This window comes from Carcharodon carcharias, chromosome 14 (assembly GCF_017639515.1).
Source record: "Carcharodon carcharias isolate sCarCar2 chromosome 14, sCarCar2.pri, whole genome shotgun sequence".
NCBI classification, from domain to species: Eukaryota; Metazoa; Chordata; class Chondrichthyes; order Lamniformes; family Lamnidae; genus Carcharodon; species Carcharodon carcharias.
In genome coordinates this window covers 3,993,986-4,020,469 of record NC_054480.1, presented here as the reverse complement: position 1 = coordinate 4,020,469, position 26,484 = coordinate 3,993,986, and the positions used below count along the sequence as shown (strand labels likewise).

The 26,484-nt window shown below is 48.4% G+C and overlaps 1 protein-coding gene across 3 annotated transcripts in view; it reads right to left on the bottom strand.

Annotated features, from left to right (window-relative positions):
- Positions 1-26,484, bottom strand: part of fer1l4 (fer-1 like family member 4) — a 351,889-nt gene that overhangs the window by 310,148 nt on the left and 15,257 nt on the right. For all 3 annotated transcript variants that reach the window (XM_041204900.1, XM_041204899.1, XM_041204901.1), the window contains exons 3-4: positions 14,848-14,936; positions 7,850-7,949 (exon numbers count right to left, since the gene is read on the bottom strand). In XM_041204900.1, coding sequence (XP_041060834.1) covers positions 7,850-7,949; positions 14,848-14,936 — 189 coding nt within the window. The remainder of the gene's footprint in view (positions 1-7,849; positions 7,950-14,847; positions 14,937-26,484) is intronic.

Sequence of the window (26,484 nt, the reverse complement as noted above, 5' to 3'; positions counted from 1 at the left end):
ACCATATAACCCGGACACCGTTTCGAGGACTCCACCATCTTTCCTTTTCCCTGGAGCCATTAACTTTTAACCATTTGGCAGAATTCCTCTATTTTGTTTTATTTTATTTTGGTGTCTGTGCATGAGTTAGGGTATTTAGAAAGAATATTTATTATACTTCCATATTTCACATTGTATGTTAATAAACTTGCCTGTCTACTCGACAAGACCGGCTTTTATAATAGATTAATAAATAATATTGTTGTTTATTGAAGATATCTGGGCATTGAGTGGTCATTGTGAGATTACTCGGTAAAGCACATATTTGGCTAGCTGGAGAAATCATTTCAATAGAGGTTGTGAGCTGTAGAGTAGTGGAACTAGAGACAGACAGTGCACTTGGTCCACCTCGGCCATAATACCCTTCTTGCCACACTCTAATTATCATTTCATTTATTCCTGCCTTGCTCTTTCGCATTGCCTTATCTTTTCAATTTATCACATCTTCCCAAACTTGATCCCTTTCCCCAACTATTTAGTTTAAAGCCCTCTTCACCACCCTAGTTATATGATTCACCAGAACACATGCCCCAGCACGGTTCAGGTGAAGATTGTACGAATGGTATAGCTCTGTAGTCGCAACACATCACCTGCCCTGTTATCTGTTAATTCATTTAGTTTTCTTAAATAATTTATAATTAATAAACATTGCTATCCCAATAACCTTTACTACTGCCAGTAAACCTTACTGCAATTAATAAAACCTTACAATTACAATAATTACATGAGTTTTGAAGATAAACAAGCAAAATATTCACCAACCAATCATTTATCTGGTTTCCTGTGATATGTACATACATATGAACATACAAAATAGGAGCAGGAGTGGGCCATTCAGCCCCTCGAGCCAGCTCCGCCATTCAATAAGGTCATGGCTGATCTTCTTGTGTTTAGAATTCCACATTCCCGTATACCCCCAATAACCTTTGATTCCCTTATCTAACACCAATCTATCTACCTCTGCTTTAAAAATATTCAGGAACCCCACCTCCTCTGCCTTTGGAGGCAGCAAGTTCCAAAGTCGCACAACCCTCTGAGAGAAAAAAATTCTTCTCATCTCTGTCCTAAAAGGCTGACCACTAATTTTAAAACAGTGCCCCCTAGTTCTGGACTCACCCACAAGAGGAAACATCCTTTCCACGTCCACCTTGTCAAGGCCAATCAGGATTTTGTAAACTTCAATCACGCTTCTAAACTCCAGTGGAACCAAGCCCAGTCTATCCAACCTTTCCTCATTAAACATCCCACTCATTCCAGGTATCAACCTATTAAACCTCCTCTGAATTGCCTCCAATGCACTTACATCCTTCTTTAAATAAGGAAACCAAAACTGCACACAGTGTTCAAAATGCAGTCTCACCAATGCCCTGTAGCATAACAACCTTACTCTTACATTCAATTCCTCTCTTAATAAAGGATAGCATTCCATTAGCTTTCTTAATTACTTCATTACCTTTAGCAGCTCCTTCCAAACCCATGACCACTACCATCTAGAAGGACAAGGGCAGCAGATAGATGGGAACACCACCACCTGGAGGTTACCCTCCAAGTCACTCACCATCCTGACTTGGAAATATATCGCCGTTCCTTCACTGTCACTGGGTCAAAATCCTGGAACTCCCTCCCTAACAGCACTGTGGGTGTACCTACATGAACTGCAGCGGTTCAAGAAGGCAGCTCACCACCACCTTCTCAAGGGCAATTAGGGATGGGCAATAAATGCTGGCCCAGCCAGCAACACCCACATCACATAATTTTTAAAAAATGCTTGTATCTGCATACTAACTTTTTGTGACTCACACACGAGAACACCTGGATCCCTCGGCACCTCCGAATTATGCAGCCGTTTTCCAGTTAGGTAATATTCTGCTTTTTTATTCTTCCTGCCAAAGTGAACAACTTCACATTTTCCCATATTAAACTCCATTTGCCAGTTCTTTGCCTGCTCACTCAACCTCTCTATATCCATCTGCAACCTCCTCCTGTCCACTTCACAACATACTTTCCTACCTATCTTTGTGTCATCTGCAAATTTAGCTACCATGTCTTCACTCCCCTCATCTAAGTCAGTGATGTAAATCATAAAAAGTTGAGGCCCTAGTACAGACTCCTGTGGGACTCCACTCATCAAATCCTGACAATCAGAAAAAGACCTATTTATGCATAATCTCTGCTTTCTGCCAGCCAGCCAATCTTCTATCCATGCTAATACGTTACCCACTACACCATGAGCTTTTATTTTCCATAATAACCTTTAACCTTTGATTTGGCACCTTATCAAATGCCTCCTGGAAATCTACATACAGCACGTCTACAGGCTCCCCTTTATCCACTGCGCATGTTACTACTTCAGAAAGCTCCAGTAAATTGGTTAAACATGATTTCCCTTTCATAAACCTATGCTGACTCTTCCCAAGTACCTGGAGTTTTTCTAAGTGCCCAGCTATAGCCTTTTTGATGATCGACTCTAACACTTCCCCACGACAGATGTCAAGCTAACTGGCCTATAGTTTCCTGTTTTCTGCCTCCCTCCCTTCTTGAATAGAGGGGTTATATTTGCTACTTTCCAGTCTGCTGGAACCTTGCCAGAATCTAGCGAATTTTGGAAAATTAAACCAGTGCATCGACTACCTCATTAGCCACCTATTTTAAGACCCTAGGATGTGGTCCATCAGGACCCGGAGACTTGCCAGCCCACAGCTCCATCAGTTTGGTCAGTACCGTGTCCCTAGTGATTTCAATTGCACCAAGTTCCCCTCTCCCTTTCACCTCCTGATTTGCAGCTATCATTGGAATGTCTTTTGTATCCTCTATAGTGAACACAGAAGCAAAATATTTGTTCATTTCTTCCATCATTTCCTTATTATTTACTATTAACTCCCCACTGTCCCTCTCTAGAGGACCAACCCTTACTTTACTTACTCTTTTCCTTTTTAAGTATCTGTCGAAAGTCTTGCTATCTGTTTTTACATATCTAGCTAGCTTCCTCTCATACTCTAATTTATTTCTCCTGATTAACCTTTCAGTCATTCTCTGCCGCTCTTTATATTCTGACCAATCATCTGTCCTGCCACTCATCTTTACAGAGTTGTATGCTTTTTCCTTAAGTTTGATACTTTCCTTAACATCTTTAGTAAACCATGTATGGTGGATCCTTCCTTAGAATTTTTCTTAATAGTAGGAATATACTTATTCTGAATACTCTGAAATATCCTCTTAAATATCTGCCACTGCTTCTTTATTGATCTATCCTCTAGCCTAGTTTCCCAGTTCTCTTCAGCTAGTTCATCTTTCATACCCACATAGTTGCCCTTATTTAAGTTTAAGGTACTAGTCTTAGACCCATTCTCCTCCCTTTTAAACTGGATGTAAAATTCAATCATATTGTGGTCGTTGCCACCTAGGGGTGCCTTTACTCTGAGGTCATTAATTAATCCTGTCACATTCACAATACTAAGTGTAATATAACCTGCTCGCTGGTTGGTTCCAGAATGTGCTGCTCTAAAAAAACTATCTCGAAAACATTCTATGAACTCCTCATCCAGGCTACTTCTGCCAATCTGACTTTTCCAGTTTATGTGTAGATTAAAGTCACTCATGATTATTGCCGTCCCTTTATCACAAGCACACAATATTTTATCTTGTATACTTTGTCCTACACTGTGGTACAGTTAGGGGGCCTGTACACCACTCCCACTAGTGACCTTTTTCCCCCTTCAATTCCTCATCTCCATCCAAACCGATTCCTACATCCAGATCTCCTGAACCAAGGTCATAGAACCATAGAACCATAGAAAGGTTACAGCAAAGAAGGAGGCCATTCGGCCAATCTTGTCCATGCCAGCCCGAGGACACCCAGGTGCCCTTTCTAATCCCACCTTCCTGCACCCAGCCCATAGCCCTGCAGCTTACAGCACTTAAAGTGCAGATCCAGGTACTTTTTAAAAGAGTTTAGAGTTTCTGCCTCTACCACCAACTTGGGCTGTGAATTCCAGACACCCACTACCCTCTGCACAGTCTCAGAATAAGGGGCAGGTCATTTAAGACTGAGATGAGGAGAAATTTCTTCACTCAGTGGGTGGTGAATCTTCAGAATTCTCTACCCCAGAGGGCTATTGAGCATGTTCAAGGCAGTAACCGATAGGTTTCTGGAGACTAATAACATCAGGGGATATGGGGATAACACAGGAAAGTGGTGTTGTGGTAGATGAAAAGCCATGATCTAACTGAATGGTAGAGCCAGCTCAACAGGCTGAATGGCCTACTCCTGTTCCTATGTTCCATTCCTTCTTCAATATTCCCTTCATTCTACAAGCTACAGGATTTCATTATCCAAGCCCCTCACATCAGTTACGCTCATTCTCACTTCTCTTCTGTTTGGCCTTGAACTCTCTTGGGCTTTGTTTTTTCAACAGAAAAAAACTTGCATTGCTATAGCACCTTTCACAGCCTCAGGATGCTGCAGAACATTTTAGAGCCAATGATGCATCTTTGTTTGGAATTCTGAAAGGACAAGCAAACTATCCCAGTAGGTGAGGAGCTAGAAGAAAGCACCGTGGATACAAGATTAAATGTAAGAGATTTAGTGCAGATGCCAGGAGGAACTTCTTCACACAGAGAGACGTGAGCTTGTGGGATTCATTTTTAGGGTTAGTGAATGAAGCAGAAACTGCATCAAAATTGAAGAGATTGGAAGGTGAAGGAAAGGGTGTTGAAGGGATATGGGGACAGGGCAGTAAATGTGATTAGGATTATAGCATGGAAGGTGAAAACAAACAGAGTGGATGGGCCAAATAACCTGTTTCAATCTTCTGTAATTGAAGTGATGGAATGTTGAACAGAGCGGCTTTATCTCCCATTCTGATAAGTCTGTGGGTAAATGCATTCAGGCTACAATTCAGGCCAGTTTTAAAAGTTGTTGTCACTGTTTGTTTTCTTGGTTTTCCTTTACAATTCTTTAACTTGCTGAATAATATTTATCAAAAAAATATGAATTTTGAATAATGGCAAGAATGGTTTACACTGAATGGGCAGTCTCTTCAATTCAGCCCTCAGGCATCTGTCAATGATATTGCTGCTCTCTAGACAGACTCCTTATCCACTACATAGTTAATTACAATCTATCTGGACTCTGCATCCTCACTTTTCCTGTCGGTGAGTATAGGTGGGACGTGTAAATTGATGCAGGGATGCATCAGGCATGTTTCCCAACGTCACCCCGCGTCATTTAGACTCTCATTAGGCTGCACACCCACCGAACTGTCATCAGCCTATCGAGGCCATTAGAAAATGAATTAACTTCATTGATGGACCTGTCCGTCCAACCTTAATGTTGTCGGGTAGGCCGGGAGCCCTGGCAGGCTTCAGAAAAGGCATAAAAACCTCGTCCACAGGTAGGATGTGGTTTCATGAGAGTTCTTAAATTCTTAATAAAGGTTTCACTGAAAGTGATGGACATGTCACAACTCATGTGACAGTGTCACAAGAGGGGACATGGCAGGGAAATTTTTTAAACCTCTTTATTTAAAATTTTAAATCGGAGACGATCTCCCTGAGGCAGCACTTTGCCTCAGGGAGATCTGTGCGTGCTTTCATACAGAGGGAATCCCCCCCAGACCCGCACAGGGAGCACACAGCACTTCCTGGTAGATGACACGCTGGGCGGGCCTTAATTGGCCCCCCCGTAAAATGGCGGCATGCCCCCAACTGGTGGTGCCAATCAGAGGCCCACCCATCCATGTCCGGTCCCGCTCTAACCCCCCGATGGGGGGAAAATGTTGGCCCAGGGCTTCAGTTTGTAAAAATATATCCAAAAACAGTAATTAATGCCAGCAACATGAGATCTAAAGGATACAATAAGCACATGGACTTCTGTTACACAAGATGCTTTTACTGCCCCATTCAGAGGGAATGTCCCAGAGGGTGTGCGGTCTGCGTGTACAGAGGAAATGTCACAGAGGGTGTGCGGTCTGCGTGTACAGAGGGAATGTCACAGAGGGTGTGCGGTCTGCGTGTACAGAGGGAATGTCACAGAGGGTGTGCGGTCTGCACGTACAGAGGGAATGTCACAGAGGGTGTGCGGTCTGCATGTACTGAGGGAATGTTCCAGAGGGTGTGCGGTCTGCACGTACAGAGGGAATGTCACAGAGGGTGTGCGGTCTGCGTGTACAATAAGAGTCCTTTCAACATCCATGGGTTTCAATCTGCAGAAATTCCAAAGCATTTTCTCTTTGAAGTGTGTTAAATGTAGAATTGAAACGTAGCAATGAAAATCCTAATCAGAAGCTCAGTTCAAATCAAACTTTGTGATTATTTTTAAATACACTCATAGCAACAGTTGTTAGGTGAATTTGCTTGCTCATTATTGGCTGCCCTTTTAAATTCTTGAGTCAAACAGGTTTTTCACCTTTCTGGCTCTGCTGGTATTTTTTACCTGCTCTCACATTGTTTCCTTTTACCAAGTGCAAAGGGACAGACGGGGGTCATTGCACGAGTTTCCTGGCTGATGAAGAAAATTCACTGCAATCCTTGAGGAGCTTAGTCAGTCCAGATATTGCATAATTGAACAATAACCCAAGTGTTGTTCAGGCTCAGTCTCCAGTTTGTACAGAGTTTGTTAATCTGAGCTGCACTGTGACATGCTGAGAGAGAGCAAACATTTCTGGTTCCAATAAAGAATGTCCATGTAAGCAAGATCTGGTGTCCATGGAACCATTTTCAAGCAATGAGATAGGGGCACAAGGAATGATGAAGAAAGAAAAACTGGCAACATGAAAAATAGAACAGCAACAACAAATTATATTTATAACTCTTAATGTAATAAAATGTCCCAACGTGCTTCACAGGAGCATTAGAAAACAAAATCTGACACCGAGCCACATAAGGAGATACTAAGACAGATGATCAAAGGCTCAGTCAAAGATGTCGGTTTTAAGGAGTGTCTTAAGGTAGGGAAGTGAGGTAGAGAGTCAGAGAGGGTTACGGAGGGAATTCCAGAGTTTAGAAGCCAGGTAGCTAGAGGCATAGCCGCCAGTGGTGCAGTGATTAAAATCAGGGAAAGGAAATAAAAACTCTAAAAACAGAAAATATTAATAACAAACCCTAAATAAACTTAAAAAGTGAATTTCTGTTTCAACAACACACTTCCAGTTTACATTGTAGAAGTTTTCAGGGAACCCTTTTTTAGAAGCGCTGTGCTATTCACCAAATCCAATGACCCGAAAGCAAATGATGCAGCACTTCCTGACCAAATAGACTTCCATTGTCTGAAGACACACCACTAATTCTGCACCTCACAGCTATAAAGAAACTTGGATTAGATTGCAAGTAGTTTACTGTAGCACTGAAATCATCTCCAAACATGATGTCAGAATCTTTTAGGAACTCAGTGATAATATCATTGCATTTTTTCCATCAGAAATTAAATGATCTTATAACTTTTCTGGTACTCACTGTGTGTGGACAGGGTTATAACCAAATTTACAGACCAAGACCATCCCAAATTAAACTCTTGTTAGGTTTGCTGATGGGGTCTGTAATATGCCTCGGTGTCTCAGCCTCAGATCAGGAGGGGGCAAATTAGAGACTGTTCCCCCCCCCACCCCCCACCTCATCTTGCAAAGTCCCTACACCCACAGGAGCGGAGCGTGTGTCTGTGACTGTCTGGATGAGTTTCCAGCCACCAGCTCTCACTCCCTGGCTCTCCATTATCAATAGGAAGAAATTGGATAAAACATTATTTTAGTGTCTTCCTTTGCTTGTTTCCTCAATTATTGATCATCTGAATAAAGAGACACAATGTGCTACTTACATCCGTCAGAGAATTCTTCTTGTCAACCAGAGTTTCTTTTAGGGCTAAGCGACCAGTTTTCGCCACCTGCTGAAGACTGATCTGTAGGTGACCCAGCAGCCTGTCAAAGAGGAATAATCATATGAAATCATTCATCCATTCACCATATGTTCGTAATTTCTCTTCCAGCTTTTAGCATATTCTTCGATTGTTTTGACATAGTATGTCCAGAGACCAGTTTCCCAACAGCTGACTTGGGCTGATTCTGGAGGATGTGATAAGACCAGAAACATTGATTTATTTACATACAGAAACCTCCCCTCATCGAGCAGGGTTCCTGCTGTCTTTCTTCTCTGTTCTCATAGCTAGATCCACGAGGAGCCCCTGCCCAATCCTATTCAGTCCAGCCTTGCCCAGTCCAGACCTGCCCAGTCTGGCCAGTCTAGTCCAGTCCAGTCCTGCCCAGTCTAGCTCTTCCCAGTCCAGCTAGTCCAGTCCAGTCCAGCCCTGCCTGGCCAAGTTCTGCCCAGTCCACCCAGACCAGTCCAGTCCAACCCTGTCCAGTCCAACCCTGTCCAATTCAGCCCTGCCCAGTCTGGCCAGTCTAGTCCAGTCCAGTTAGTCCAGTCCAGTCCAGCCCTCCCTGGCCCAGTTCTGCCCAGTCCAGCCAGACCAGTCCAGTCCTTTCTGGTCCAGCCCTATCCAGTCCAGTCCTGCCCAGCCTTGCCCAGTCCAGCCCTTCCCAGTCCAGCTAGTCCAGTCCAGTGTAGTCCAGTCCTACCCAGCCCACTTCTGCCCAGTCCAGCCAGACCAGTCCAGTCCAGTCCTGCCCAGTCCAGTCCTGCCCAGTCCAGTCCAGCAAGTCTAGTTCAGCCAGTCTAGTCCAGTCCAGACTAGTTCAGTCCAGGCAAGACAAGCCCAGCCCTGCCCAGTCTAGCTGGTCTAATCAAGTCTGGTCTAGTCCAGCCCTGCCAACTCCAGTCCTGCCCAATCCAGCCAGTGTAGCCCAGTCCAGTCTGGTCCAGTCCAGCGTAGTCAAGTCCAGTCCTGCCCAGTCTAGCCAATCTAGTCAAACCAGTCCGGTTGAGTACAGCCCTGTCCAGTCCAGGCCTGACCAGTCTAGCCAATCTAGTTCAGCCCAGATCAGCCAGTCTAGTCCAGCCCGATCCAGTCTAGTCCAGCCCAGTCCGGTCCAGTCCAGCACAGTCCGGTCCAGTCCAGCACAGTCCGGTCCAGTCCAGCACAGTCCGGTCCAGTCCAGCACAGTCCGGTCCAGTCCAGCACAGTCCAGCCAGTCTAGTCCAACCTAGTCTAGCCAGTCTAGTCCAGCCCAGTCCAGCCAATCTAGTCCAGCCCAGTCCAGCCAGTCTAGTCCAGCCCAATCCAATCTAGTCCAGTCCAGTCTAGTCCAGCCCAGTGCAGTCTAGTCCAACCCAGTCCACTCCAGTCCAGTCTAGTCCAGCCCAGTCCAGTCTAGTCCAGCCCAGTGCATTCTAGTCCAGCCCAGTGCAGTCTAGTCCAGCCCAGTGCAGTCTAGTCCAGCCCAGTGCAGTCTAGTCCAGCCCAGTCCAATCTAGTCCAGTCTGGTCCAGCCCAGTCTAGTCCAGCCCAGTCTAGTCCAGCCCTGCCCTTCCTAGATTAACTGCCTCAACTGGATCTAGGAAGTGAAGCTGGCCAATCCTGATCAGAGTGTCCCAGGAGCGAAGCAGCTGGTATGAGTGGCAGTGACCAATCAGAGAACGAGGCTAATATGCGAGACACTGAATGAAAAAGCTGGTGGAGGAGAAATACTGCTGAATTTCGTCTTCAATTCCCGGAGGCTCTTTTATATACATTTCTTCATTCAGATTATCAGATAGTTCAAATGTTTTTCAATCAAAAATTAGCCAGAATGAATCATGGTGGAAATTTAATAAACAATTAATAAAACTGCAAGTGTTAAAATCACTGGAACAATTTGGGTTTAAATATTTCCAGGGTGAATTAAACCCTTTGCCTCTTGAATTCAGTCACCATCTCCCAAAGCAGCATTTACCATGCGGCAAAGTACAAGATAGCACCTAACATGCTGTGACAACATAGCACTCCCAAATAGGAACATAGGAGACTCAGGAGCAGGTGTAGGCCATTCGGCCCTTCAAACCTGCTCTGCTATTTGATAAGATCATGGTTGATCTGGTTGTGGTCTCAGCTCCACTTTTCTCTCTGTCCCCCATAACCCTTGAGTCCCTTTTCTTTTGAAAATCTGTCTAACTCAGCCTTGAATAAATTCAGTGACCCAGCCTCCACTGCTCTCTGGGGAAGAGAATTCCACAGACTAATGACCCTCTGAGAGAAAAATATCTCCTCATTTCCATATTAAAAGGTAGGCCTCTTATTCTTAAACTGCGTCTCCTAATTTTAGTCTCCCCTACAAAAGGAAACATCCTCCCAGTATCCACCCTATCAAATCCCTTCACGAACTTATGTGTTTCAATAAGATCATCTCTCATTCCTCTAAACTCCAATGGGTTTGGCTCAACCTGTTCAACCTTTCTCCATAAGATAAGCCCCTCATTCCAGAAATGAGTTGAGTGAACCTTTTCTGAACTGTTTCTAATGCAATTAAATCCTTTTTCAGATATGGAGACCAAAACTGTACACAGTGCTCCAGATGTGGCCTCACCAAGGCTCTGTACAACTGCAGCAAAACATCCCTATTTTTATATTCCATTCCCCTTGAAATAAACAAAAACATTCCATTTGCCTTCCTAATCACTTGCTGTACCAGCAAACTAGCCTTCTGTGATTCCCGTCCCAGGACACCCAGATCCCTCTCTACCTCTGGGTTCTGCAATCTCTCACTGTTTTTCTATTCTTCCTGCCAACTGGACAAGTTCACAATTTCCCACATTATACTCCACCTGCCAAACTTCTGCCCATTCACTTAATCTGTCTATATCCCTTTGCAGCCTCTACCTTCTCATAACAACTCACTTTCCTACCTATCCATGTCATTGGCAAATTTAGCTACCATACATTCCGTCCCTTCATCCAAATCATTGATATAATTTGTAAATAGTTGATGCCCCAGCACTGATCCCTGTCGCACTCCACTTGTTACATCTTACCAACCCAAAAAAGACCCATTTATCTCTACTCTCTGTTTTCTGTTAGCTATCTAATTCTTTATTCATGCTAATATGTTACCCTCTACACCATGTGCTCTTTTCTTGTGAAGTCACCTTTTATGTGGCACCTTATCAAATACCTTTTAGGAATTCAAGTACACCACATCTACAGGTTCCCCATTATCCACCTTGCTTGTTACTTCCTTAAAAAAACTCTAATAAATTAGTTAAATGTGATTTCCTTTTCACAAAATCATTTTGATTCTGCCTGATTACATTATGACTTTCTTAGTATCCTGCTATAACCTCCTTAATAATGGATTCTAGCAAGTTCCCTATGACAAATGTTTCCTGTTTTCTGTCTCCCTCCTTTCTGGAATAAAGGTGTTACATTTGCTATTTTCCAGTCAGCTGGGACCCTTCCAGAATCTAAGGAATTTTGGAAGGTTATAACCAATGCCTACTATATATGCCTACTTATAACTACCATCTCTGCAGCTACATCTTTTAAGACCCTAGGATGCAGGCCATCTGGTCCTGGGGACTTGTCAGCCTTTGGATCTAACAGTTTTCCCAGCACCTTTTCCCTGGTGATGGTGATTGTTTTAAGTTCCTCCCTCCCATTCACCTTTTGATTTTCAAGCATCTTTGGGAAGTTCTCTACGTTGTCTACAGTGAAGACAGACACAAAATATTTGTTCAACACTTCTGCCATTTCCTTGTTTTCCATTATCAATTTCCCAGACTCACTCTCTAGAGGACCAACACAAGCTAAGTTACTCTTTTCCTATTTAAATACTTGTAGAAACTCTTACTATCGGTTTTTATATTACTAGCTAGCTTTCTTTCGTACTTTACTTCCTCCCTCTTTATTACTTTAAGTCATTTTCTGCTGGTTTTTAAAATTTGTCCAATCTCTGACCCACCACTAATCTTTGCAGATTTGTACAATGTTCTTTTCAATTTGATACTATCCTTAACTTCCCTATTTAGCCATGGATGCTGCAGTTTCTCAAAGAGTCTTTATTTCCCACATGGATAAATCTTTTCTGAGCATTATTAAAGTCTGCTGCATCTATAATATCATAGAAACATAAAAAATAGGAGTAGATCATTTGGCCCTTCGAGCCTGCTCTGCCTTTCAATATGATCATGGCTGATCCTCCTATCTGAACACCATACTCCCACTCTCTCCCCATACCCTTGAAGCTTTAGAGTCCAGAATTCTATCAGTTTCCTCCTTAAATATATTCAGTGTCTTGGCCTCCACAGCCTCTGTGGTAGAGAATTCCACAGATTCACCACCCTCTGAGTATGAAGAAGTTTCTCCGCATCTCAGTCCTAAATGGCCTACCCTGAGACTGTGACCCCTTGTTCTAGAGCCCCCCAGCCAGAGGAAACATCATCCCTACATCCAGTCTGTCCAGCCCTGTCAGAATTTTATACATTTCAATGAGAACCCCTCTCATACTTCTAAACTCCAGCGAATACAGGCCTAGTCAGCCCAATCTCTCCTCATACAACAATCCTGCCATCCCAGGAATCAGCCTGGTGAACCTTCACTGCACTCCCTCTATGGTAAGTGTATCCTTTCTTAGGTAGCGAGACCAAAACTGCAAACAATGCTTCAGGTGGGGTCTCACCAAGGTCTTGTACAGACACAGTAAGACATCCTTGCTCCTGTACTCAAGTCCTTTCGCAATGACGGCCAACATACTATTTGCTGCCTTCACTGCTTACTGCACCTGCTACTGTCCTATCTTTTAATCTAGCTTCCCAATTTTATTAGTCAATTCTGCCTTTATACCTTTGTAGTTACCTTTATTCAAGTTTTAAATATTTGTCGCACACTTTGTCCCTTCAAACTGAAGATGGAATTCTATCATGTTATGATTGCTGTCACCTAAAGGCTCCTTTACCATGAGGTTATTGATTAATCCTGTTTTATTGCTTATCACCAATTCTAGAGTAGTCTACTCCTTAATTGGCTCTGGAATGTGCTGCTTTAAGAAATTGTCCCGCATACACTCTATGAACACATGCTCCAGGCTACCTTTGCCAAACTGATTCGCCCAATCTACCTGTAGATTAAAGTCACCCATGATTACTGCAGTACCTTTCTTATACGCCCCTTTTATTTTTTCCTGTATACCCTGTCCTACTGTGTTACTGCTGTTAGCAGGGCTTTAGCAACTGCACAAGTGACCCCTTACCTTTCCTATTTCTTATCTTTACCCAAACCGATTCTACATCTTGATCTTTCGAGCTAAGTTATCTCTGTCTACTGTACGATCGACACCCTTAATTAACAGAGCTACCTCATCACCTTTTCCTTGCTTCCCATCTTTCCAAAATGTCAAATACCCTTCAATATTCAGGTCCTGGCCTTGGTCACCCTGCAACCATGGCTCCTTAAATGACTATCAGGTCAGACATTTTTCAAAAATCTGTGCTAACAATTTATCCATTTTATTACAAATGCTACGCACATTCAGATACAGAGCCTTTAATTCTACCTTTTCACCATTTTTGCACTCTCTGGCCTTATCTGCTGGTGCAATCTTAAGTTTTTTCTCTCTGTCCCTTCCTGCCACACTCTGGTTATCATCACCCAAATTTCTACCCTGCTCTAATACCTCATTGTTACTCTTTGATTTACTAAATCTTCCCTCACATGACCCCTTCCCCTCCCCCCCCAACTATTTAGTTCAAAACCCTATCTATCACCCTAGTTATGTGACTCGCCAGAACACTGCTCCCAGTACAGTTCAGCTGAAGCCTATCCTAATAGTACAGCTCCCACTTTCCCCAGTACTGATGCCAGTGCCCCATGAATCGAAACCCATTTCTCCCACAGCAGTCTTTGAGTCACGCAGTCATCTCTCTAATCCTATTTACCCTATGCCAATTTTCTTGTGGCTTTGATGTTCTGCTTTTTAATTTAGCCCCTCACTGCTCATACTCTCTAAGCAGAATCTGTTTTCCCTAGTCCTGCCTATGTTGTTGGTACCTACATGGACCACAACAACTGGATCCTCCCCCTCACTCTGCAAGTTCCTCTCCAGCCCTGAGCAGATGTCCTGAGCCCTGACACTGGGCAGGCAACACAGCCGTCTGGACTCCCACTCTTTGCTACAGAGAACTGAATCTATCCCTCTGACTATACTGTCCCCAACTATCATTACGTTCCTATTAACTGCCCCCGCTTGAATTTTTTCCTGTACCATGGTGCCATGGTCAGTGTGCTAATCCACCCTGCAGCCCCCAATCTCATCCATACAGGCTGCAAGAACCTCAAACCTGTTAGACAATTGCAAGGGCTGAAGATCCTCACTTCTACCTTGGTCCCCATACCTGCCTCACTTGCAGTCACATCTTCCTGTCTCTGGCCATGGAACAAATCAATTGACCTTAGTCTAAGGGTGTGACTGCCTTCTGGAACAAAGTGTCCAGGTAACTTTCCCTCTCCTTGATGTATTGCAGTGTCTGCAGCTCGGCCTCCATCTTATAGGTTCTGAGCCAAAGTTCCTCAAACACGTGACTGCTGTGAATCACACTGCCTCCATCATCACCTAAATACTGCATCTGTAACACATCACCTTCCCTGCCATCTTTATTATGCATTAATTAATTTATTTTTCTGCATTAATTTATAATTAATAAACCTTATTGCTCCTAATAAGTTTTACTACTGCTAGTAGTATAGAAGCACCCCAGCCCCCATCCCACTACCGTACGCCCAACCCTCTCTGCCCCCCAGACTGGAGCACCCCCAGACAGTATATCCACAACCCTCCTCAAGCCCTATTGTAACTGAAGCAATCTGAAACTTGCACTCCCAACCTGCACTGAATCAAACTGATTCAAACCTTCCATCTCCTGAGGGCTTTGCAGGTTCTCAACACTCACCGGTTACTGAAGACTTTGCTGTGGTTATAAACTCGGATCTCCAGCATCTCTTCCATAATGTCCCTTCCATAATGAGGCCAACGGAATTCCTGTAACACACAGTCTTATGTTTAACTGAAACTAGTTTCAATGCAGCACTGCAAAATATTACCAATGTAGATATAACCATTGCTTTGGGGATTGTATTTTTTATTCAACATTTCAATAAATTTAATGTAAGATATTTATCTTGGGTGTCCCTGATCCTGGGTAATAACAACTCATGGGTAGGATTTTTAGGTCAGTGTGTGGGTGTGATTGATGGGCCCAGGAGTGGCCGTGGAATGGACCGCTGACCACGGTCAGCCCCCGGCTGCGATTTCACCCTGGCTGGCCAATGAACAGCCAGCCAGCATGGTGCAAGCGCTGAAATGCACAGCGCTGCTGGGGTGGTGGTGGGAGGAGGGCAGGCGCTGATGTAAGTGTGGGTGTGGGGTGAGTACAGAATGGTGGGGTGGGAGGGCAGGCGATGATGTAAGTGTGGGCGCGGGGTGAGTACAGAATGGTGGGGTGGTGGGAGGGCAGGCGATGATGTAAGTGTGGGCGCGGGGTGAGTACAGAATGGTGGGGTGGGAGGAGGGCAGGCGGTGATGTAAGTGTGGGCGCGGGGTGAGTACAGAATGGTGGGGTGGGAGGAGGGCAGGCGATGATGTAAGTGTGGGTGTGGGGTGAGTACAGAATGGTGGGGGGGTGGTGGTGGGAGGGCAGGCGATGATGTAAGTGTGGGTGTGGGGTGAGTACAGAATGGTGGGGTGGGAGGGCAGGCGATGATGTAAGTGTGGGTGTGGGGTGAGTACAGAATGGTGGGGTGGGAGGGCAGGCGATGATGTAAGTGTGGGTGTGGGGTGAGTACAGAATGGTGGGGTGGTGGGAGGGCAGGCGATGATGTAAGTGTGGGTGTGGGGTGAGTACAGAATGGTGGGGTGGTGGTGGGAGGGCAGGCGATGATGTAAGTGTGGGCGCGGGGTGAGTACAGAATGGTGGGGTGGGAGGAGGGCAGGCGATGATGTAAGTGTGGGTGTGGGGTGAGTACAGAATGGTGGGGTGGGAGGAGGGCAGGCGATGATGTAAGTGTGGGTGTGGTGTGAGTACAGAATGGTGGGGTGGTGGTGGGAGGGCAGGCGATGATGTAAGTGTGGGTGTGGGGTGAGTACAGAATGGTGGGGTGGGAGGAGGGCAGGCGATGATGTAAGTGTGGGTGTGGGGTGAGTACAGAATGGTGGGGTGGTGGGAGGGCAGGCGATGATGTAAGTGTGGGTGTGGGGTGAGTACAGAATGGTGGGGTGGTGGGAGGGCAGGCGATGATGTAAGTGTGGGTGTGGGGTGTGTACAGAATGGTGGGGTGGTGGGAGGGCAGGCAATGATGTAAGTGTGGGTGTGGGGTGAGTACAGAATGGTGGGGTGGTGGGAGGGCAGGCGATGATGTAAGTGTGGGTGTGGGGTGAGTACAGAATGGTGGGGTGGTGGGAGGGCAGGCGATGATGTACGTGTGGGTGTGGGGTGAGTACAGAATGGTGGGGTGGTGGTGGGAGGGCAGGCGATGATGTAAGTGTGGGCGCGGGGTGAGTACAGAATGGTGGGGTGGGAGGAGGGCAGGCGATGATGTAAGTGTGGGTGTGGGGTGAGTACAGAATGGTGGGGTGGGAGGAGGGCAGGCGGTGATGTAAGTGTGGGTGTGGTGTGAGTACAGAATGGTGGGGTGGTGGTGGGAGGGCAGGCGATGATGTAAGTGTGGGTGTGGGGTGAGTACAGAATGGTGGGGTGGGAGGAGGGCAGGCGATGATGTAAGTGTGGGTGTGGGGTGAGTACAGAATGGTGGGGTGGTGGGAGGGCAGGCGATGATGTAAGTGTGGGTGTGGGGTGAGTACAGAATGGTGGGGTGGTGGGAGGGCAGGCGATGATGTAAGTGTGGGTGTGGGGTGAGTACAGAATGGTGGGGTGGTGGGAGGGCAGGCGATGATGTAAGTGTGGGTGTGGTGTGAGTACAGAATGGTGGGGTGGTGGGAGGGCAGGCGATGATGTAAGTGTGGGTGTGGGGTGAGTACAGAATGGTGGGGTGGTGGTGGGAGGGCAGGCGATGATGTAAGTGTGGGTGTGGTGTGAGTACAGAATGGTGGGGGGGTGGGAGGGCAGGCGATGATGTAAGTGTGGGTGTGGGGTGAGTACAGAATGATGGGGTGGTGGTGGGAGGGCAGGCGATGATGTAATTGTGGGTGTGGGGTGAGTACAGAATGGTGGGGTGGGAGGAGGGCAGGCGATGATGTAAGTGTGGGTGTGGGGTTAGTACAGAATGGTGGGGTGGGAGGAGGGCAGGCGATGATGTAAGTGTGGGTGTGGGGTGAGTACAGAATGGTGGGGGGGTGGTGGGAGGAGGGCAGGCGATGATGTAAGTGTGGGTGTGGGGTGAGTACAGAATGGTGGGGTGGGAGGAGGGCAGGCGATGATGTAAGTGTGGGTGTGGGGTGAGTACAGAATGGTGGGGTGGGAGGGCAGGCGATGATGTAAGTGTGGGCGCGGGGTGAGTACAGAATGGTGGGGTGGTGGTGGGAGGGCAGGCGATGATGTAAGTGTGGGTGTGGGGTGAGTACAGAATGGTGGGGTGGTGGGAGGGCAGGCGATGATGTAAGTGTGGGCGCGGGGTGAGTACAGAATGGTGGGGTGGTGGGAGGAGGGCAGGCGATGATGTAAGTGTGGGCGCGGGGTGAGTACAGAATGGTGGGGTGGTGGGAGGGCAGGCGATGATGTAAGTGTGGGCGTGGGGTGAGTACAGAATGGTGGGGTGGGAGGGCAGGCGATGATGTAAGTGTGGGTGTGGGGTGAGTACAGAATGGTGGGGTGGGAGGAGGGCAGGCGATGATGTAAGTGTGGGTGTGGGGTGAGTACAGAATGGTGGGGTGGGAGGAGGGCAGGCGATGATGTAAGTGTGGGTGTGGGGTGAGTACAGAATGGTGGGGTGGGAGGGCAGGCGATGATGTAAGTGTGGGTGTGGGGTGAGTACAGAATGGTGGGGTGGGAGGAGGGCAGGCGATGATGTAAGTGTGGGCGCGGGGTGAGTACAGAATGGTGGGGTGGTGGTGGGAGGGCAGGCGATGATGTAAGTGTGGGCGTGGGGTGAGTACAGAATGGTGGGGTGGGAGGGCAGGCGATGATGTAAGTGTGGGTGTGGGGTGAGTACAGAATGGTGGGGTGGGAGGAGGGCAGGCGATGATGTAAGTGTGGGTGTGGGGTGGGTACAGAATGGTGGGGTGGTGGGAGGAGGGCAGGCGATGATGTAAGTGTGGGTGTGGTGTGAGTACAGAATGGTGGGGGGGTGGTGGGAGGGCAGGCGATGATGTAAGTGTGGATGTGGTGTGAGTACAGAATGGTGGGGGGGCAGGCGATGATGTAAGTGTGGGCGCGGGGTGAGTACAGAATGGTGGGGTGGGAGGGCAGGCGATGATGTAAGTGTGGGTGTGGGGTGAGTACAGAATGGTGGGGTGGTGGGAGGGCAGGCGATGATGTAAGTGTGGGTGTGGTGTGAGTACAGAATGGTGGGGGGGTGGGAGGGCAGGCGATGATGTAAGTGTGGGTGTGGTGTGAGTACAGAATGGTGGGGTGGGAGGAGGGCAGGCGATGATGTAAGTGTGGGTGTGGGGTGAGTACAGAATGGTGGGGTGGTGGTGGGAGGGCAGGCGATGATGTAAGTATGGGTGTGGGGTGAGTACAGAATGGTGGGGTGGTGGTGGGAGGGCAGGCGATGATGTAAGTGTGGGTGTGGGGTGAGTACAGAATGGTGGGGTGGTGGGAGGGCAGGCAATGATGTAAGTGTGGGTGTGGGGTGAGTACAGAATGGTGGGGTGGGAGGAGGGCAGGCGATGATGTAAGTGTGGGTGTGGGGTGAGTACAGAACGGTGGGGTGGGAGGGCAGGCGATGATGTAAGTGTGGGTGTGGGGTGAGTACAGAATGGTGGGGTGGGAGGAGGGCAGGCGATGATGTAAGTGTGGGTGTGGGGTGAGTACAGAATGGTGGGGGGGTGGGAGGAGGGCAGGCGATGATGTAAGTGTGGGTGTGGTGTGAGTACAGAATGGTGGGGGGGTGGTGGGAGGGCAGGCGATGATGTAAGTGTGGGTGTGGTGTGAGTACAGAATGGTGGGGTGGGAGGAGGGCAGGCGATGATGTAAGTGTGGGTGTGGTGTGAGTACAGAATGGTGGGGTGGGAGGAGGGCAGGCGATGATGTAAGTGTGGGTGTGGTGTGAGTACAGAATGGTGGGGGGGTGGTGGGAGGGCAGGCGATGATGTAAGTGTGGGTGTGGTGTGAGTACAGAATGGTGGGGTGGTGGGAGGGCAGGCGATGATGTAAGTGTGGGCGCGGGGTGAGTACAGAATGGTGGGGTGGTGGGAGGGCAGGCGATGATGTAAGTGTGGGCGCGGGGTGAGTACAGAATGGTGGGGTGGGAGGAGGGCAGGCGATGATATAAGTGTGGGTGCGGGGTGAGTATGGAATGAAAGCTCCCTGAAGGCTGAGAGCTGCCTTGGGGGGCTGAAGAGTTTAAAACCAATAAATAAAGACCTTGAAATCACAAAAAAAATGTCCACGCATCAGAATCAGTCACTTGAATGTACGCATGATGAAAATTCTGTCCATATGCTTTTTTAAATTTAATAACAGAAACCTCACCCTGCCCTTGGATGAAGTTTCATCAAAAAGTGCAAAGTCTGCCTGACAGATTCACCCGTCCGCCAACTGTAAGATTGGATGGACCACGAAAAATGAGGGACAGTTGGAACTTTAACAACTTCAATTGTCTTCTTAATTGTCGGTGGATGAGCTTCCAATAGACACACATGCCCGCTGACCGAAATATGGCGTGGGTGTGGGATGATGTTGGGACATTCACCCGACATCATCTCGTGCAATTTCGCGTCCGATCGGGTTGGACACCCATAGGCACGCCGAGTTCAATATTCTGTCCCATGGGTGGATTTGATGGCTGCCCTCATGGTAGGTTTGGAGGTGGAAAGGGAATTTAATGAGGTGTGATGGAGGTGTGCCTGAATCCCACCCCCTTCCCAACTCTGCCAGAATTAAGTCAGGGGTGAGAAGGCCAGCGGTTGAACTTCCTGCCCCACCTCCAGTTCAGGGCCAGAAGTGGGTAATTGGTGACCACCTAAGGGCCACATCGGGTGTTAACCCAGTGGGGGCAGGCCTGTCAACATGTGGTTATCACAACAGGTAAAACTGTTCTGGTCTCCCCAGGGGTGGGGGGAGTGGCAGGGTGAAACCCCTCGTTCAAAGGCACTCAATGCCTGATGGAGGGACACGACATAGGGAAGAGGAGAAAGCCCGATGAGAGCTATCCTGCTGCCTTTGCTGTCTACCGCTACACCCCTCTACCCACAAACCCCACCCCATGAAACAGCTCCTGCTATTAATTACCTGTGGCCTGGATTGTTCTGCAATCCTGGAACTCCGGTAGATATTGTTCCAGCAGTAACCACAGTCTCCCCAGTGGTGCTGCCATTCTGAAGAGCTGTGGGGTGACTGACTTTGGTGGGAGCCAAAGTTTGGGTTTCCCAATGGCAGGTTGAGTTGCAGAGATAAAGTCAGTGGCGTGTGTGTGGCGTGTTTGTGGCGTGTTTGTGGTGTACTGAGTTTCATGTTGTCCTGTGTCGGGTTCCCACATGTAGTTTTTTTAACCATTCACGGGATGTGGGTGTTGCTGGCTGGGCCAGCATTTATTACCCACCCCTAATTTCCCTTGAGAAAGTGGTGGTGAGCTGCCTTCTTGCAGTCCATGTGGTGTAGGTACACCCACAGTGCTGTTAGGAAGGGAGTTGCAGGATTTTGACCCAGCGACAATGAAGGAATGGGCGGTATATTTCCAAGTCAGGATGGTGAGTGACATTTGTATGCCAAGAATACTCATTAGCATAAAAGTTTTCAAAATTATGTCCTACCTTCAAGATAGAGTAAGTGGTGCCCAAGAATCTTGTTGCACTCATTTCACATTCGTTTAAAGGTGGCATGACAAAGTCAGGTTTATGTTTGAGGTCAGTGGTTTTCCTTAATTGTTACATTCTGTGGCAGACAGGAGGGGAGCAAGAGAATGGCAGCTCGAATGAAGGCTCAGGAGGGCAAGTGTGAGTCAATGGCGAGGTGTGGGGAAGGTGTGGATTGGGGTCAGGGACATGGAGGAGTGGAAGGAGGAAGGGCTCGACATTCAGGATGTGTAGGGTGGGTGGTGGGAACAATCAGTCAAGGTAAGAGGGGTATATAAGATGGCATCGCTGCTGTCCACATGTGGATCCATCTCAGGGTGTAGGCTGGCAGGGTCTTTACAGGGATTTGAGTTCACCTACAATATTTCAATTAGCCTCACTGAGAGTGATCTCACATAACGTCCTTTACCATGCACAGTGCCAGCTGATCCCTAACATGAACTTTGAATAAAGAATGAACAAAATACACACTGGGTGGAATCGGACCAGATTTGCAATAAGTGTGGTAGCAGGTGGAAAAAATCCGACTCTACCCAGTGGCTGCAGTGGTGGCTTTTTGTACCGTATCATCCCGGTCTGCTTCATTAATCACACATTCCCGGGAAACACGGCGGGTCACTGGGGGGGGCGGGGGGGGGAGGGAGGCAGCCTCTGATTCGCCTGCCCCACCATCACCTCAGGCCTTCAGTAAACCGGGCCCTATATTTAAAGGCACAGAGCCAGCTCTCCTCAAGGGATAGGAAGCTGCTGGGAACTGATGGCTGCCAATGGGAAGAAACACGCTGCTCCCAGATTCACCGACACCTCCCCCGGGTACCTACTGGGTACAGTGGAGGCCCCAGTGCAACATCCTCTACTCTCACTCTGGCCGCAGGAGGTCCACCAGAGTCACCAATCCGGCCTGGGAGACAGTGGCAGGGCAGTCAGTGCCCCCGGAGCACAGAGGAGGTCAGCCATCCAGTACAGGAAGAGGATGAATGATCTCACCTGTTCCATCAGGGTAAGTCACCCACTCATCATTCTCAACTCACACACTCCCAAACCCATCACACACCCACAGGGATCTCACACCTCAGGGGACAACACCACTAACTCTCACACACACCCTCACATCCCCATCAGGATCATATCCTCTCGAGTTTGATTCCTCATCCTGTCCATGTCTCCGCTCACCACACAAACATTCCACTCAGCGCCATGTGTCCTGCTCACACTCTCTCCACCTGTTTTCATGCAGGAGAAGCTGGCTCACATCAGCAGGGAGAGGCCCCAGACTGGGGGTGTGTGGAGTGGCCCACATTAGGCCCCTCACTCACTTTGAGAAGCAGCCATCGTGCTGACTGGTGAGGGTGTGGACCCTGCCTGCGGTGGCAGTGAGGTCGGTGGTGAACACCCACATGAGAATCCTGCATCATATCATCCCTCTCTCAATGTAACTGTGAGTGTCTCTCTCTCCTGCTTTTGACTCTGCTGCCAGGCACTCATTATCTCTGGTTCACAGGGAACTCTGCCAAGTGACCAACACCCTCAGCCAGTCAGTCCCTCAACTCCATCCACAACCTCACCTCCAGCCAAGAGGACACCTCCTCCATTGAAGAGCTGGAAATAAGCAGCCTGGAAGGCCCGTCACAGCGCTTACCCACACCCTGCACCAGCGCAGAGACACACACCTCAGTGGGACCTAGATCTAGAGCAGGCTCAGGTTCACAATCTGGTGGTCACCGCATGGACACGTGTCCACAGCAGGAGGAGGCAGGTTCAGCCCAGCTCCCAGGCACTCAGAGGACTGCTGGGGAAGAGGCATCTGTGAGGTCCGAGTTAGATGATGAGCCCCTGGACTCAGCCTTCCAGCTCATCCTGGAGAGTCAGCAGAAGGTGGGGTAACATCACACAGAGCTGTTGGAAGCCCTCAGCAGAGTGGTACATGAGTCAGAGGAGTGCGTCTGCCTGCTCTCTGATGAAGTGGTGCCCACATGTGTGCGTATGGAACTCTCCATGGGGAGGGTGGTGGACACCATGGAGACCCTGGTCCAGCAGAACGTGGAGATGCGCACAGACCCACACTCCATCGCGGGAGCCATGGGTGAGTTCCTGCAGTGGCAACATGAGAGGGAAATGGGGCCTCTCGAAGTCCCTCCAGGTGCTCCTTCCCCTCAAGGAGTCAGGCCGGGGCCCTCGGAAACCCGAAGGGAGGAGGAGCAGCAGCTGGACACCCCTGGCTGACCACTCCCCCTGAGTCCCCTTTGCCTGTGACCCCCTCAACCTCATCCTCTGTCACTGCAGAGGGAGCCGCTGGCCCACAGGAGGACAGCCAGAGCAAGAGATGCCCTCAAGGCCTCGGCTCTCCAGAGGACCCACGTCAAAGTCATCAGAGACAACAGGCCAAGCATTACACAGGCTGTCTCCACCCTAGCTGCAGATGTCAGGGCAGCACCTAGAAGAAGTGGTAGGCATAGAAAAGTTAAGAAATTCTGATCACTATTCATTGCACAGGTGAACACATTTTGTCACTTTATAATCTGAAAATATTTTCACTTTCACTGAATATTGTGTAATGGTGTCTTGCAGCTTCATTTACAGGCTTCACGAGTCCTCCCCCCATATCCTCCCTCCCCTCTCTAGCAGTTCAGCTGCACACAGCCAGACCACGAGTGGTTCCGGAGGGGGAGTGTGTGTGTGTGGCAGGGCCTTTTGGTGCCTCGTGCCAGCCTCTCCCACACACACGGAGCCTTCCCCCATCACACTCACCTCACTGTCCACTTTCAGTTGTCCATCAGAGCTGACCTGCATCTCCACCCACCCGTGCAGCACCTGTGCCTGTGCGTGTGTGGATATTGGTGTGTGTTTGCATGTGTATGTGTGCAAGTGCATGCATGGTCATGTACGTATATGGGTGTGTATGTGTGTGTGTGTGCACGTATCGGTGTGTGTCAGTGTATGGGTGTGCGGATGTGTGTGTGGGTGTGCGTGCATGTGGATGCGCGTGTGCAGTGTGTGTATGTGGGAGTGTGTATTTATATGTGTGCATCTGCGTGTGCATGTATGTGCATGCTGTGTGCATGTGTGGACATGCGCATGCATATGTGTGGGGGTGTGTGTATGTGTCTGTACATCTGGATGTGTGTGTGTGTGTGTGTGTGTGTTTGCTTACATGTTGGTGTATGTGTGTACACACATGTGCGGGTGTGTGTACACACATGGGCGGGTGTGCATGTACATGCATGGGCGGGTGTGCATGTACATGCATGGGCGGGTGTGTGTACACACATGGGCGGGTGTGCATGTACATGCATGGGCGGGTGTGCATGTACATGCATGGGCGGGTGTGCATGTACATGCATGGGCGGGTGGGCGTACATGCATGAGTGCCTGCATGCGCGTGCGTGTGCACTTCTCATTTCTAAGTATTGCCCCTTTTGAGTTAATTTATGTTGTGTTTTGTGAAGTTTTGCTGCTCCTTGTGTGGCTGTTGACAGTGTCGGACTCCAGAGTGAGCGAGTGTCCGCTCCTCCTCTTTCCCTTTTTCCAACTGAGACAACTGACACTTTCCCATCACACGGCAGCACATAACACAGTCATGGTATTCCAGACCACCCAGCCCCTTCTGACTGACCACCCCCCCAGACCACCCACCCCCAGACTGCCCGCTCACACCTCCAGACCACCCACCCACCAGACCACCCACCCCCCTTCTGACTGCCCACCCCCCCAGACCACCCACCCTCTTCTGACTGCCCACCCCCCAGACTACCCACCCCCCTTCTGACTGCCCACCAACCCAGACCACCCACCCTCTTCTGACTGCCCACCCCCCAGACTACCCACCCCCCTTCTGACTGCCCACCAACCCAGACCACCCACCCTCTTCTGACTGCCCACCCCCCAGACTGCCCACCCACCAGACCACCCACCCCCCTTCTGACTGCCCACCAACCCAGACCACCCACCCTCCCCAGATCACCCTTTCCCCAGACTGCCCCCCCCCCCCCCCCACCCCCCCACCCCCCCACCCCCCACCAGGCTGATCAAACCCCAAGCAACAAATGAAATATTGATCAGTTTATCTGTAAGTTGGTAGTTTATTGGTCGGTTTATCTATTCTGGGGTATTGGTGGTGGGATAGAGTGTGGGCAATAGACTTGGAGAGTTCCTGCTCTCCTTCCAGCTTCACTCTGGAATCTTTTACATCTGAACAGGTTATACATGGTGATAAAAACAAAAACCAAAAAACTGCGGATGCTGGAAATCCAAAACAAAAACAGAACTACCTGGAAAAACTGACAGTTCTGTCGAAGGGTCATGAGGACTAGAAACGACAACCCTTTTCTTCTCTGCTGATGCTGCCGGACCTGCTGAGTTTTTCCAGGTAATTCTGTTTTTGTTTTAGGTTATACATGACCTCAGCTTAACTCCCCATCTGAGATGCATTTTGAGCAGAAGTTGTGACATTTTAAAACTTTTGTTTCAGACTCTCACCTGTTGCCAGTTTTGCAAAGCCTGAGTATTTGTGACTTGTTTCTCTGACAATAGAATCGGAGAGAGCTCCACCCCACTTTGCTTAAGGTGGGGCAGGTTCTACATAACACAAACATCACAGCCAAGTTCCCCAAACTCCTGTGCAGATTCGGCTCTGGGATGTGCTGCTAAGTTACAGAATGAGCTGTAGCACATTCTGTGTTATGACTCACTCACTGAACCTGCCCTGGCACTCTGTATAAAACTCTCATCACTTCTCCTGTGTTTGGGGTGTAGACTTCTAAAGGTATGTGTAAGTTTACCAATCCAAAGTGCTAAGAGGAAAATAAGCTCAAAATTCTTTTGGTGAAAGTTTGAGGATTTGCAGTGGAAAGTAGACCACTTTGAAAATCCAGGCACCCCGAAAACATCCCTGGATCAGGTAAAGATTGGCTGGATGCAGAGTAAAGCCTCCTTGACATTTCACCAAGAGTCACCCATTGCCTTTTGTATGTGTTGCTCTATTCAGCATCCCCTATATTCCTTATGAATGAGATTGTCAGTTTAAATCCAACTAGCACCAAGCTGGGTGAGGGGGGAGGTGGTGGTTGGGGGTTGGGGGGTGGGGCGGGGGGGTGGTTTGGGTGGGGGTTAGTGGTGGGTGGTGTTGGACCCACTTATCTCTGGGATGAAATGACCCACACTCAGACCTTGGACCCAAGCAGGATCTGGAGAAGACAGCAACACAGATTAGAGTTGATGCCCATTCACTGTCCAATACCAGCAGGAACGTACATGGTCTGAGTGACTCTATTGACCTTAACAGTATTCACAAGCCTTGGACATGGGCCAACATTAAGAGGCTGCACTGCAAAGCGTAATCATTTTTCACCACAAACACACCCAGTTTCACTGATGAAGGTTTGAATTCCTATCCATTTACACACTGTCCAGTTAACAATAGCAAGGCAGCAACTGAAAGGCTGGGCCTAATTCTTCTTCTTAACTAAAGATAGCATTGAAATATCACTTGAGCAACACCCCCACTGACAATGATTCTCTGGGTGTTGCAGGAAGGGAGGGAGAAGTAAGGATTCAGCTGCTTTGTTGCTGGGATCTGGTTAAGAGGGGATTTCTCTGCTGGGAGGGGAAGTGGGGGGTA